The sequence below is a fragment of the Perognathus longimembris genome, chromosome 1, assembly GCF_023159225.1.
Source record: "Perognathus longimembris pacificus isolate PPM17 chromosome 1, ASM2315922v1, whole genome shotgun sequence".
Taxonomy (NCBI): Eukaryota; Metazoa; Chordata; class Mammalia; order Rodentia; family Heteromyidae; genus Perognathus; species Perognathus longimembris.
The window spans coordinates 29,094,531-29,109,237 of NC_063161.1; the positions used below are offsets into that span (position 1 = coordinate 29,094,531).

Consider the following 14,707-nt stretch of genomic DNA (forward strand, 5'->3'; position numbering starts at 1 on the left):
TAGCAGAAGTGATAAGGTAACTAATAACCACCTGGGGAAAATATGCATTATAGGAAGGCGAAAAATTTGCCTAATATTTGAGACATGGCAAATGGTCCTGGCTACTTACATTACATTCTGGCAATTTCCCAGTCAAAATGTCATCCACTTTGATTAAGACATCTTTCACTACTATCCCACTTCTGGCATGTTTGACACTTATCTTAAAGCTGGTAATTTTGCCATTTGGTTGCCGAGGTAAATACCAAATCAAATTGACTGCTGAATAGTTAAAAGCTTCAACTGTGAGGTTGACCACTTTTCCTGGAGCTGGGGAAATAAAAGATTGACAGAAAAAAGTATAAATGTTATGAAACCAAGAATGGCATTTATATACATTTTTTTTTTTTTTTTGGCCAGTCCTGGGCCTTGGACTCAGGGCCTGAGCACTGTCCCTGGCTTCTTCCCGCTCAAGGCTAGCACTCTGCCACTTGAGCCACAGCGCCACTTCTGGCCGTTTTCTGTATATGTGGTGCTGGGGAATCGAACCTAGGGCCTCATGTATCCGAGGCAGGCACTCTTGCCACTAGGCTATATCCCCAGCCCCATTTATATACATTTTGGAAATCTAATATCTATGTCATAGGGCACAAAATATAGCATATATTGTGGATAAGATCTACCTCAATGTAACTTCTAAAAATGTAATTGGCTTTCACCTTAATTTTTAAAAATTGAAATTGAAGAAAAAAAATCTATCTGCCTCAAGATTATAGGACCAATGTGAGCATTAATGAACATTTCAAATATTTATAAAGCCAGACATCATGGGATATATCCGCAATTCTGTAATATGGGAGGCTAAAACAAAACAAAAAATCTGAATTCTACATCAGACTAGACTATATAGTGAAACTCTGTCTGAAAAAACTCCAGTTAGTAGTTGATGAACAAGTCAGAACAAATTTATTACTTCCTTAAATACTTAGAACTGTGTACATTCCCTAGATACTGCACAAAAGTAAAAGACCAAAATGATTATCCAACTATTTACACCCCAAACACACATTTCTAGAAACTTTGTGATATCTAGTGACTAATACCAAGTACTCAATCAATCACCAGATTGTGTATATTGTATTTTGACATTTATAGAAACTGAATATCAACTTTCTTCAGAATCTCATTAAACTTTTCTCTCTACTATTTATATGATAATAATAATATTCTGAATGCTATTTGAGTTGGAATGAGAGCTATATGAAGCCACATGAAGGAAATGTATGTCCAGTTCTCTTATGAAAATCAAAACTAATACAGGAAATATAGAAGATCTTCTAAAGTTTAGAAAATGACAAGTAATTATGACGTTTCATATGCTTCTTTTTATATTTTTGTTTGGTTTTGAGAAAGAATCTCCCACTAGCTCCACCTGGCTATGCCCTCACTGATAGCACAGACTAGCCTCAAGCTGGAAATGATTCTGCCTTTTAGACTGACAAGTCAATTTGGAAAGAAATCAGAAGATAAAATATTTTAGGAAAAATAGTATATGATGATAAAAGTGACCAATATAAAGATGCCAGATGTCTAGAGTTTACGTTATATTAAAAAATGCTAAATTTGATTTGTAAAGAAAATCCACATAAATTATGAGAAGTGAGGTACTGGGAGGAGGGTTCTATGTGAATGATATATCTTAGATAAGTGTAAGCCAGAGGGCTGGGGATATGGCCTAGTGGCAAGAGTGCTCGTCTTGTATACAGGAGGTCCTAGGTTCAATTCCCCAGCACCACATATACAGAAAATGGCCAGAAGTGGTGCTGTGGCTCAGGTGGCAGAGTGCTAGCCTTGAGCAAAAACAAGCCAGGGACAGTGCTCAGGCCCTGAGTCCAAAGCCCAGGACTGGCCAAAAAAAAAGAAAAGAGTAAGTCAGAAACTTTAAGCCTGAAACATTTTAATGTGAAAAAAAATTGAAATTCAATTATTACTGGAAATGATTTCAAATGGATGAAACTGTGGGTGGAAATTTTCTCCAAGAGAATTGGTAAAATGGAATTAAAGATTAGTAAATATAATTATAATATAATAACTATATGATACAAAAGATTTCATCCTTAATTTCTAGAGTAGATAAAATGGAATTAAACAAATGGAAAATGTTGAGCACATGATGCTGTGGAATTATAAAATTAAAAATTTTATCATGAATACTAATTATCTTTTAAATTTTCTTACTTATATAGTCCATGTACACTTTAAGTACTCTGAAAATATACATATATCAATAATATATAACATACTAGCCAACATATTTCCAAATGTAATTTATTAATCCTAAAGAGCTCATCAAAAGCAGGGAAATGTGGAATTCTTTAGCAGATTGTGAAGCACAACTTCCAAAAAAATAAATAATAAATGTTACCATTTAAATTTGCTAAGCAGCATTACTTAAGGATGGTTATTTGTGCTATCTTGGATTTTTTATATCTTCTTTTGTTATGATACCATAGGATTTGACAACTAACTGCTCTTTTCTGTGCTGTGTTAAGTATTTCATTTTCTATTTCTTGACTGTATGCACTAGAATGTCATTAGTTTTTGATATTTCATGGTGTCTACTTATCCATCTTGATTCAACTAAAGACTTACTAATGAGCTAGACCCAGGTTACTCATAGCTTGTAATCCTAGCTACTCAGAAGACTGAGATCCAGTGGATAGCAGTTTGAAGCCAACCTAGGCAAAAAAAAAGTCTATGAGACTCTGTCTCAAAAATAACTAGACAAAGCCAGGAAATAAACATGGCTCAAGTGGTAGAGTGCCAGCCTAGCAAGCAAAGAAAATGAGCACAGTGCCCTCAGTTGAAACACCAATAGTGATTAAAAAAAAAAAAGAAACAAAAATGCACTTAATAATGTAGCACCAAAAAACCCTTTTTTAACCATTCATGAAGGTATCTTGACACCTAGTTGGAGAATATGTATAAGAAGACACATGTAGAAATATATCTGCATATAAAAATACACACAAGTTCATATCAGAATGACTATAACACTGATAATTAACATATAATAACACAATCACAAATTTTCAAGCCATTAAGAAATTTATGAATCAATGAGGAGGAAGAAATGGACACTGTGACTTTGCTCTTACGGGTAGAATAGGCTACAGGCAGGCAAGCCAGGAACCTGTTAAGAAGCTTTTGGTCTTTAAGTGAAATGCAAAGGAGTTAAACAGGGTGAAAGGTAGGATTCAGGCCATGTTTTGGTCATCATACTGGCAAGGGTTTCTGAAGGCATAGAGGTATACTATGAGAGGAAAAGACTTGAAGATTTTTCCTTCTAGTCACCTAAAGATGGACCATGTTTACACTGGTTTGGTCAGAACTGCACACAGTGGAATAATAGGATAATCATAAAAACGTCTATTTTCAAAAGTCTAATTTCACAAAATGCTCACAATGTGATGCTAAAAACTTAAAGGCAGGATATAAATTCATATACATGAGATAAATTTGTTTTCTTTACTGTAGCCAATAGACACATACGCATAGGGACAGTAAACATCTGTCCCAAAGGCAGCAAAATAGTAATAGAAGTGTTTTGTTTTTTTGTTTTTTTTTTTTTTTGGCCAGTACTGGGCCTTGGACTCAGGGCCTGAGCACTGTCCCTGGCTTCTTCCCGCTCAAGGCTAGCGCTCTGCCACTTGAGCCACAGCGCCGCTTCTGGCCGTTTTCTGTATATGTGGTGCTGGGGAATCGAACCTAGGGCCTCGTGTATCCGAGGCAGGCACTCTTGCCACTAGGCTATATCCCCAGCCCAATAGAAGTGTTTTACATGATACACCTATGGATAATTTTAATTGCATGGTTTTTAATCTTAATTTTTCAACGTTTTCTGATATTTAACAACTTTTGTAATCAGAAAGAACAATATTTATTTTAATTAACTATCTGAAAAAAATAAAGGAACTGGACAGCCATATTCAATAGAATTTTATGCATCTTAGTGTTAGATTATTTGGATTTCATTTCTATTTATTTTAAATAACAAAAACTCACAACTAAGTTAACTTAGAATAAACAGTATAGGGAAATTACCACTTTCTGCTGTTTGAAAAAGAAATGGATCACTAAACACTCCAATGCCAGCACTGTTTTCAGCAGCAACCTAAAATAGAACAAAAGCATTAATTTTTTTGCTCTTGAAATCGAAAATAATAAAACTTTAACATATCCATATAATATATATTAAAATACTTATTCCTCTAAGATTCTAGCAACACTTCCAAGGTATATAGCAATATTAACATTAACCACAAAACAAAATAGGAGATATTATGCTTAACAATTTGTAGATAAGTAACTTTATCAGAAGAGCCAAAAACACTTGCTTCCAGTCACATGTGATTTAGAGTAAAACATGACTTCAGTTGAAGTACTAGTTCCAAAGTTCAACCTTTCCCCTTTATATCCACTCAAAGAAGAAACAATAATTGTTTTTCCAGAAACTACGATTGTTGTCCTAACAAACATAGGACTATGTGTTAGGCTTTTGGCTTTAGAATTAACATTCAAATGAGGTAAATAAATATTTAGAATGATTTGTAAAAAGTGACTAGGCCCGATTAACAATTCAGACTACATAGTCTACATTTAAAGCCTTGTAGATTATTTTTGGACTTGAATAGTATATTGAAAAAGATTACAATAGGCAAAGAAAATATCATAAAGAGAATAAGACCCTCAAGCATTAACAAAATACCATGACTGGAATTAAGCAAATACTGGTTTAATTGTAGTTCTATCAAGTGCCAAGTAACTCACTTGTATCTAATTAACTCTTCTAAAACACATTTTCATTTTCTTTTTATGGGAATAATGATATACCTATGCAAGAGATTGCTCTGAGACTAAATGAAATAACATGTAAAATACTTAACAGAGTCTCTCCATGGGGCTATTTACACTGTAGATATCATGTATAACATGCCAAATACCTTTTGTAATTCTGCAATCACTAGCATTTATTTGGACACAGTAAATGTCACAACAATGATTTATAAAGTGTGAGATGAAACAGATAACAAGGGCTTCCAATATACCTGAAATAAGAGAATTCAAAGGAAGAAAATTCCAAAGTCCATAAGAATAGATCTAAGCAGAACTAGATATTTAAAATTCCCTTCCTCCTAGCCTTATATCATGTTAAAATGTACTTATTATCTGTTATCCACAGTAACATACTTTAACATAATTATACCTGAATATGTTCATGTTCACAGAAAATATCCATATTGTGTAATTTTAGCATGATAGGAAGGGGTTGTCTTATTTTTGTTGTTGTTTCTGGACATTCATTTGTTTTGTTGGTCATGGGGCATGAACTCCTGGGCCTGGGAGCTGTTCCTGACCTTTTTCATCTTTATCTAGCAGTCTAGCATTTTGAGCCACAGCGCCACCTCCAGTTTTGTGGTGTTTAATTGGAGAAAAGAATCTCAGACTTTCCTGCTTGGGCGGGCCTTGAACTGCTTCAAACCATGATCCTCAGTCTCAGTCTTCTGAGCTAGCTAGGATTACTGGCTTGAGCTACCCATTTAATTTTTTACCTTATGTTTGTGCATTAAGTAACTATAATCAATTTTTTTTCAACTTTGGCATAAAAGTGTACTTTCTTATTGGGAGAACACTGGTAATAGTGTTTGCTAACCAGTGCTCACTTTTTTCTTTAAGTCTATAGATAGAACTACTTCCAGGAAGGAAAACTGTTGATCACATCTGTAAACCCCTTTCACGGGTTTTCTCTATAGTCATGTATCTCCAGCCTTACATAAAATATAGATGTTATTGAAATTGCCTACGGGCCAGAAGATAGCTATTCTTTACTATAACTTGGAAATGTTAGATTTATCCCTTAAGTATAAATATTCTCTTAGGTTTCACATAAGCTCTTCTTTATTTAGTAATCAGAGAAGAACAATATTAAGATGTCTAATTTTGTTCAGATGACTGCAGAACCTGGAAAAGCTGTTGCTGCTATTGATGCATAACATACTGCTATTGGGGGTGTGTGTGTGTGTGTGTGTGTGTGTGTGTGTGTGTGTGTATGTAATTTGAATTTTTGTAAACTTTAGCTGTGCTATCAACTTTGGAAAAAGTATCACAGTTTACTGTGTTGAGTTGGCATTATACAGAAATTAATAGTCATATTGGTCTAGAAACAGTAAACTATTTTCCACTTGTACATATTAAATATGTAGGGTCTTATCTTCATGAGTTTGATCACAGAAACTAATAAAGTATTCTCTAAATAATAAAAATGAATTGCATATTGAGCATTGTAAATGTCTACACGATTCTTGGTTTTTATATATCACACTGAGTCATATTTATAGTCTTCTTTGAGCCATGTCACTAACCCGTTTTGCTATGGTTATTTTTAAAGTATGGCTTTTTAAACCTTTTGGGGCGGTCTACTGCCATATACATATTCTGTTATACATGGTATGACAGACATGCACCACTCCCAGCTTTCTCAGTTGAGAAAAAGTCTCACAAACTGTTTTACCCAGCCAGACCAGCTTGGGCCTGTGATCCTTTCAAACCCAGCTTCCTACATAACTAAGATGACACGTGAGCCACCATGCCTTGCTTCTAGAATTTTTTTTATAAATAATAAAGGCAATAAACAAGAAATATTTGTTGAATTAAACTGAACAGTGTTTATTATTCTCAGTAAAATTGGCTCTTCAGGAGTTTTAAAACCATACCATGTTTTAACAACATGCAAATACTACAGTTAGGAAAAAAGTAGCAAAGCTAACTTTAACTTTTACCAGAAAGTAGAATGTTTTCACCATGAGGCTATAGCTCTGTGACAGAGCACGTGTCTAGCATACAGAAGGCAGTGGATCCAATTACTAAGACTTGCGAAATACAGCATTATTTTCATTTTCATTGAGAAACTCAAATTATTTAATTCAAGCTTAATTTATTTTCTGCAAACTGCACTAGTGGAAAGTGTACATACATGTACATACAAATTGAAATGAAGAGAGACAGCAATGTTTCATCCACTTTGAAAATGCCAGGTATATAGTGACTTAATCTATCCATCTTCTGCTACTTACTGAACTAAGTTTCAAGTTCTGACCCATGGGAAAAACCTTGCTCAGCTTGGAAAAATAGATGAAACATTTTAATAGGAAGAAATTATATCACAATTACCTTGATTTCATAAGTGGTTCCCGGATTAAGATTTGTGAGAAGAACTTCCAGACTGTCTGGTTTGGCTCTCACTTGTGTGTATGTCGTCTGCATCCATGGACAAACTTCCTTATATTTAACAATGTAAGAGAGAATCCTTCCATTTGGGTTTGGTGGTGTGTTCCAAGAAAGAAGAATCCCAGCAGATCCAACTCTTTCCCCTGCTAGGAAGACTGGAGGCCCTGGCTCTGTTTTGTAAAATAATAATAACAATAATAATAATAATAGCAATAATATAATAGTAATAATAATATATTTCTTTCTTTTTTGTTAAAACATCAAATAATTCTTGTATCTCCAAAAATATCTGAAGAATGTATTTACAAAGGCAAACTTTCAAATTTCCTAAAGATGAAGATGAGTTTGTATTCCCCCAGTACTCTGTTACAAAATAAATTTATAAATGAATTAATGAACAAAAATGGCTTGTAGAATACCAAAAACATTCTTTTATAAGAATGTAAAAAATGGAATGCTACTAAGTGTTACATGCCAGATATATTTTGGATGCCAAATCATTTTTTAAAGAAACTTAGTGGGAACCTTACACATAGGAATTAAGTAAACAAGAAATAGCTTCACAAAATGGATAACCTCTGAGCAAGTGTAGTTGAGTTTATTTTCATGGCTTGGTATTATTTAAATCTCATAATTAACAATCTCTCTAATTCCTTCTTCCAAAAAGAAAAAAATAGAGAGCAATTATCTTGGTGCTTTGAAAGTGAGAAAGCTAAAGAACAAGTAAAAGGCAGGGTCTAAAGGGATCACTTTCTTAAGTTTCCATGTGGCTTTAATTATTCTAAACTGTTTTCATACACATTGCCAATACAAGTATTTCTATGCATTGACTACTAACTCCAAATACTTAAAGTAAAAGTAATTTAAATCATACACTCACTTGTTATATTTGTTGCCACTGTCCTAGCAGGTGAGTTATATGTTGTAGCAAAAATTGGAGAGATAGTTACATCGTACTGTGTCCCAGGAGCTGCATTGGAAACATCAACCTAGAATACCAAGAACAAATAATTACATTAAAGCTATTACTAACACAAAATATAATCATACTTCTAGCATTATATAAAAGATGTGCATTTTACTTTATAATTGCACTGTTTAAAATATTATAAAACATAAACTTGTTACAGAATAGTTTACCAAAGAACTGAATTAAAATAAGAACTCACTAAATATACTGTATTAGTCACACCTAAATCAGTAAGTCTATCTCAGTTCATTGTCACAAGCAACAACTTTTTTAAGAGTCCTTAAAACTTCTACACACTGTTGCTTAGCCCTTGTTTTTAAGAGTGCATGTAAAATACCTGTGTCTCTGAAGTTCCAATAAAAGATAAAAGAAAAATAATAAGAAAATCCATCATTATTACATTTTTCAGGCAGTAGAATCACATCGATGGCTCTAAGGAGAAATGTTGCGGGCATTAATGATTTAAAGACAGATCCCCTGGCAAGTACACAATTAATGAGTGCGGATTACTCAATAGCTCTGCCCTTTCTTTGTTAAACTATTCATGAACTCTTGGATGGCTGGCAGTAGGATCAGGGTAGAGTTAAAAAAAAAATGTGGACGTTGCTAAGGTAACAGTCCACCAATGTTGAAACTTATACTCATCAATTCAACATCAGTGTGTTTGTATGCTTTAAAGAGAAATCCCTTCCAGGAGTTTTCATGGTGCATAAGTTTCATAAAAAAACTTTCCTTCTAAGACCTAATATAAATACACCAGGCTGGCAAAGTACAACCATGAAAACTATACCTGATATTCTCCACCTCCAAGATCTTTGATAGTAACAAAGCCAGTGTCAGGGACGAGATCCACATGATACCCCTTCACATGGCTGGAGGGCAGGCTCCAGTGCAAAGAAAAGGAATGTGCAGAAATACTGACACCTTCAAGCCTCTCCATTCTTTCCAGTTCTGATACTGAAAAAATAAAGGTTTGAAATGGTTACTCTCCTAAGGTTGCAAAAAATAAAATAAAAATCAATAGTTCTACTACTCAGAGTTCAAAATAATCAAGTTGTTAGAAAGCTCTGAGTCCTATAAATGATCTCTGATTATAAATGGACATAAAGCAAATATATCTACAATGATACCTACTTTAGAAATATAATTATCAGAAATAATTTATCAATTATACATTTATTTCAGAGGGAGTTCTTACTTGCTAAAATACATTGAGTTACTAGACTATTTTTGAAAATCTATGCTCTAGTTGAAAATATGTATCCTTTTAAAGTAAAATAAATATAAACTATGAATCTGATTACCTGATTTACCAAAGAAGATAAATGGGAAAACATGACCTAACTCTACCAAATTTTTAAGGTTATTATTATCTTTTTTATTTTTGCCAGTCCTGGGGTTTGAACTCAGGGCCTGACCATTGTCCCTAACTTCTTTTGCTCAAGGCTAGCACTCTACCACTTGAGCCATAGCTCCACTTCTGGCTTTTTCTGTATATGTGGTGCTGAGGAATCGAACCCAGGGCTTCATGTATGCAAGGCAAGCACTCTACCACCAGCCCCATTATTATCTTTAAATAGTTATACAAAGAAGTAGCCATTTAACAAAGTAGTTTATGAACATAATACACATTGAGAAATGTTACCCTTTTCAATATTCTTACCCAGCCTTCCTTATCAAACCCTTCCCTTACTCTTCTTAATTTCGTAGGATATGCATCAGATTCATAACTGCCCCCTTCTCTTTGTTTGTCCAGTCCTTTCCCCTTGACCCCATCCTACTCCTTTTCAGTACTCACTTCCTGATGTTTTATTTTGCTTAACTTTTCTTCTTTTCCTTTCTAAGGAATAACACTAATTGAGCTCCTCCTTGAATCTATTATGTTTTAGTTAATACATTTGCATATATTTGCATACCATACAATGTATTTTCTTGTAAATTTCCAAGCCAAATCAAGCTTCCATATATATATATATATATATATATATGAAAATATGAATCCTTTGTCACTCTGTGCCTGACTTACTTCACTTAACATAGTTTGATTTTTCTAGGTCTTTCCACCAAAAATGTTTAAGGGGTGATAGGTTCTGATGAATATATGGTCAGGGTGTTCTTTTTATTTCTTTTTAAGAGATTAGAAATGAGATAGAATTTTTTTGAAATGACAAGTACCAATACCATCATTTTTATCCTTTTTTCTGCCATTTCTGTTTCCTCTGTTTTCCAACATTCTGTTTATGCTACCTGCACCTCTGTGAAAGGATTTTTACCACATAAATTTTCTCTGATTGGATGCCAGAGTCAGGTTTGCACTTCTGCCTTATCTTTAGTGAGGATTCCAGACAATACAGAGAGGAGAGAGGTAGATTATGAAGCAAAGCCTGTGAAAAATACCTCATGCAAATCCAATTCAACACCAAAAGGAAGGGGCTAGAATTAATCCTTGAACTCAACTTATCACTTTAAAATTCATCTACCCTAGATGAACATGCTATAATAAATACAAGGTACATTTTATTTTTTTTAAAGGCTGATAATGCCTATTGCATAAAATAGATATTAATGTAATAGGTCACTTTCTTTGTTTTTCAGAGGGAATATTTTGAAATGGTTTTTGACTTTCCCCCAGCACCTAATTATTGTTCACCTGGTTATTGTTCACTTTTACATTGGTAAAGATATAGAACTTCTCTTGATACCATCCCAGATTATTCATGTGTAAGTACTGCAGAGTGTTTGGTTTTGGGGGTTTTATTAGTAACTCTTTAGGAATATTGCAAACTGAAAATAAAAGGAAAATAGCCAGTTTGTATTGTCTCTCCACAATTCCATTGTGTTTTTATACACCACCTACATAAAGGCCTAGGTTCTCTGTGTTCTAAATCTTAATTCACAAGAGCTTTCCTCTCAGCAACCAGCCCATACTAAAGCAGACAAAATTCACCCTAACTGACCAAGAGAAACAACTTCTACTCCCAGCTACTGCTTTGCATCAGACCCAATAGTTATTTCTAGGCATCTCAGAAAATAACAAACACCTATGAAGCCTGAATCAAGAGCCTATCAAGTATCTAGGATGAGACTGGACAAAAAAGAGAGATGTGAGAAGAGAAGGGGGCAGTGATGGGGAAGGAAGTGACATGGGATATACTTTCCTAGACTATGGTTTAAGATTGCACACTGCAGAACTCTTAACTGGGAGCAAAACAAGTCCTAATAGGAGACAACAGAAGAAAATATTTGTCTGGAGACCTGCCAATCAGATTGTGAGTAAAGGCCTGGAAGTCCCAGGGAAATTAAGTAAAGTCCTTTCCAATCACATAGATGTATGTGTTAAAACTGAAAAGATTGGATAACGGAAAAGCCAGACAATTTTTGGAATGAAGTCAGGGAGAAAAACAGAATAGTGATGTTGTGGGAGATTCAAGAGTTTCTTCCCCCCCCCCCCCAAATGCATTGGGAAGCCATATTTAAGCATATAAATGATAACCGAAACTATTATTCTAGTCACTGCCCAAACATTATTATAGTGATGTTCATAAACCTCAAGTAAGAGAACATAAAAGTTCTTTTCTTCATGGACCACGAGATCGGTAGAAAGTGAATTATCTATATAATTTTGTGCTAATGCATACACATGTGTTCCATGTGTGCAAAATATATAACATTTAAATAAGACCATTTGTGTGTAGTTTAGGTTTCAGATTATTTTTTTAAACACTGTAGAGTTCTTAATATACTTAATGTACTAATACTTTAAAATTCACATCATTTGAGTTTTCCTAACTATACTCTTATGATCATCCTTATTTATCAGGCTGTATATTTTAAAATAACTGCTACCCTGAGTTTAAATACTTTCAGGTGTTATAAATCCTTAACAGGAAGATTTTATAGCAGGGTGTTGGTGGCTCATGCCTGTAATCCTAGCTGAGGCTGAGATTTGAGGACCAACATTTGAATTCAGCCCAGACAGGAAAGTCCATGAGACTCTCATCTCCAATAAACTATTCAGAAAAAGCTGGAGTGGCATTGTTGCTTTGAAGAGTTCTAGAAGAGTTCTAGCCTTGAGCCAAAGAAGCTCAGGGACAGTGCCCAGGCCCTGTGTTTAAGGCCCAAGACCAGCACTCACACATGTACACACGCTCACACATGCACACACACACACACACACACACACACACCAGATATTTTATGACATTTCCTTACCTATACTGTTTTTCTTCATTACAAGTGCACTGTAATCTTTGCCTCTAACTGTCAGCGTTTGAAACACATAGTCTACACCAGGAATCAGATTTTCTACTTTGATTGTGTCCTCATAAACAATTACTTCGAAGAGCTTGTTCTTTCTAGAGGTCACACAATAGGATATCTAGATAAATTGAAAGAATATGTTGGTTATATAGTTTAAAAGAATTAATGCAGCACAAATTCTGTATTATTCATCAATTGGCATTACAAAGTAGGAGCAGTGATCTTTTCTATCCTCACCAATGAGTAACTAATAACTTGGTAATAATGACAGTGGACTGACTCAGAAGTGAATGTGCTAAAAGACCAATAGTTCAAAATTGCTTTAAAGTTTGTGTGGATTAGAGAGAGACAGAGAGACATAGAGAGGCACAGGGAGACAGAGAGACACAGAAAGGCACAGAGAGACAGAGAAACAGAGATAGAGACAGAGACAGAGAAAGAGACACAGAGAATTTATGTGTGAAATGTATATGCATGTGTTCATATTTCTCCCTGAACATATAGGGCTGATATTATTATGGCATTTTATATACATACATATACATATATCCTATGCATGCGACATAACTGTTGGTATACTGTTGACATTAAATATATTACAAATATACCGATTTATAGATATGCTGCATAATAAGTAATAGTATTTCTTATGGTCATCTAAAAAGATGTAAACATTATATACATTTTTGAGATAGCTAACCTTTAGGAATAATACCTTGCACTCACTTCTTCAAGTCTTTGCTAGCAAAGGAGGAAATGAGAATGCTATACTACTTCACAGCTGCCCACAGGGTGAGAAATCAGTGATTCTGCACTCACCCTGTACTCCAAAAATAAATGAAGAGGCTCTCATGTGTATCATTATCATAAATTAAGAGTGCATGCTAATGAATCTAACGTCTCTCAACTTGACATTATTAAAGGCAACAGACTTCTTTCTCAACCCCTGTGCCTGCTGAAATCGATTTACAAAAAGAAAAATGAGTGTAGACAAAGAACAAAGAAATGTATTTGTGAAGCAATTTGTGTATCTATCTTTGTTCTGACAACCATTCTCGTCTCCCATGAGTCAAGTACGACCATAAACAGTGGTCGGATTTGAATCAGCTTATGACAAAGGCTAGACTCTATGCAAGAAGAAGACCTCAGTAGCAAAAGGCAGTAGGCTATACCACAGGAAAGATGACAGGATTTGGAGAGGGTGAAGTCAGAGCCTGTCAAGGCTGTCAAGCCAAGGAAGTATCGGAAATAACCCACAGGACTCTTCAGAGAATCCAATCATGCACTTCAAGAGAGAGCTAGTGTTTACAGGACTCTTAAACACGCCATTAAATGTCAGCCAGTGTTAGTCAGAGGCACAGTAAAAACAAAACAAAACAAAAAACCCCACAATAGAACTACAAAAATGGACACGTGGAATAGATGAGTCATTTCAAACTTGTGCTAAATGTATGAACTAATGCTTGAATAATGTCACACATCATGCTAATCCATTTTTCACACAAGGTTGGCCAGGTTATCCAATTATTCACTAAGGCTTTGAGCTTATCCTTGTTTTTTTTATCTAATAAGAGCTAATCAATACAATCTTTATTCTTCTTCACTCTATACTTCATGTTTGTAGAATAGAAAGTCACTATGAAATAAGAAGAGTACTTTGTTAGTGACAAAAGATAATAATGAGGTATTAACCATTTCCTCACTCAGAAAGCCATAAGCTGTCATTAAAAATTACCTTGGTTGTCTGACATATGGATAGATAGGAAGAATTATTTGAATGATGAAACTTGTGTAAAAAGTATAGTAGGGAAAAGTCTCACATGATCATAGAAAAACCTAATTTCAATAAAGTGCTAAATTAAGACACACACCAGGTTATGTTAAAGTATTAATAAAGATAAAAGAAATATATTGTCTACTGTGATTTAATCATAAAATTATGTAGCTACATTTTAATATAACTCCAAAAATACAAAGCATGTAAAGTACACATCCCTAAGAGAAACCAATTGAAAGAAATGTAACTTGCATTTTATTTCTACTTCCAAAGGATACTTTGGCAACCTGGGATGATTAATTTTAAATGAAGAGAGAAATGATCCCAATTATGCAAGTGCACTTCACTGAGCAACCAAGATACTGTTGCCCAGTTCATTAAAATTTAACAAATAATCTCATTGGTTGAGAAAGACTCAGATAACCATCAGAGAC

At 34.4% G+C, this 14,707-nt stretch overlaps 1 protein-coding gene across 1 annotated transcript in view; it reads right to left on the bottom strand.

Moving 5' to 3' along the window:
* Positions 1-14,707, bottom strand: part of Ptprq (protein tyrosine phosphatase receptor type Q) — a 203,626-nt gene that overhangs the window by 166,714 nt on the left and 22,205 nt on the right. The window contains exons 3-6 of the mRNA XM_048358989.1: positions 8,147-8,255; positions 7,210-7,436; positions 4,084-4,153; positions 110-309 (exon numbers count right to left, since the gene is read on the bottom strand). Of these exons, the coding sequence (XP_048214946.1) occupies positions 110-309; positions 4,084-4,153; positions 7,210-7,436; positions 8,147-8,255 (606 nt within the window). The remainder of the gene's footprint in view (positions 1-109; positions 310-4,083; positions 4,154-7,209; positions 7,437-8,146; positions 8,256-14,707) is intronic.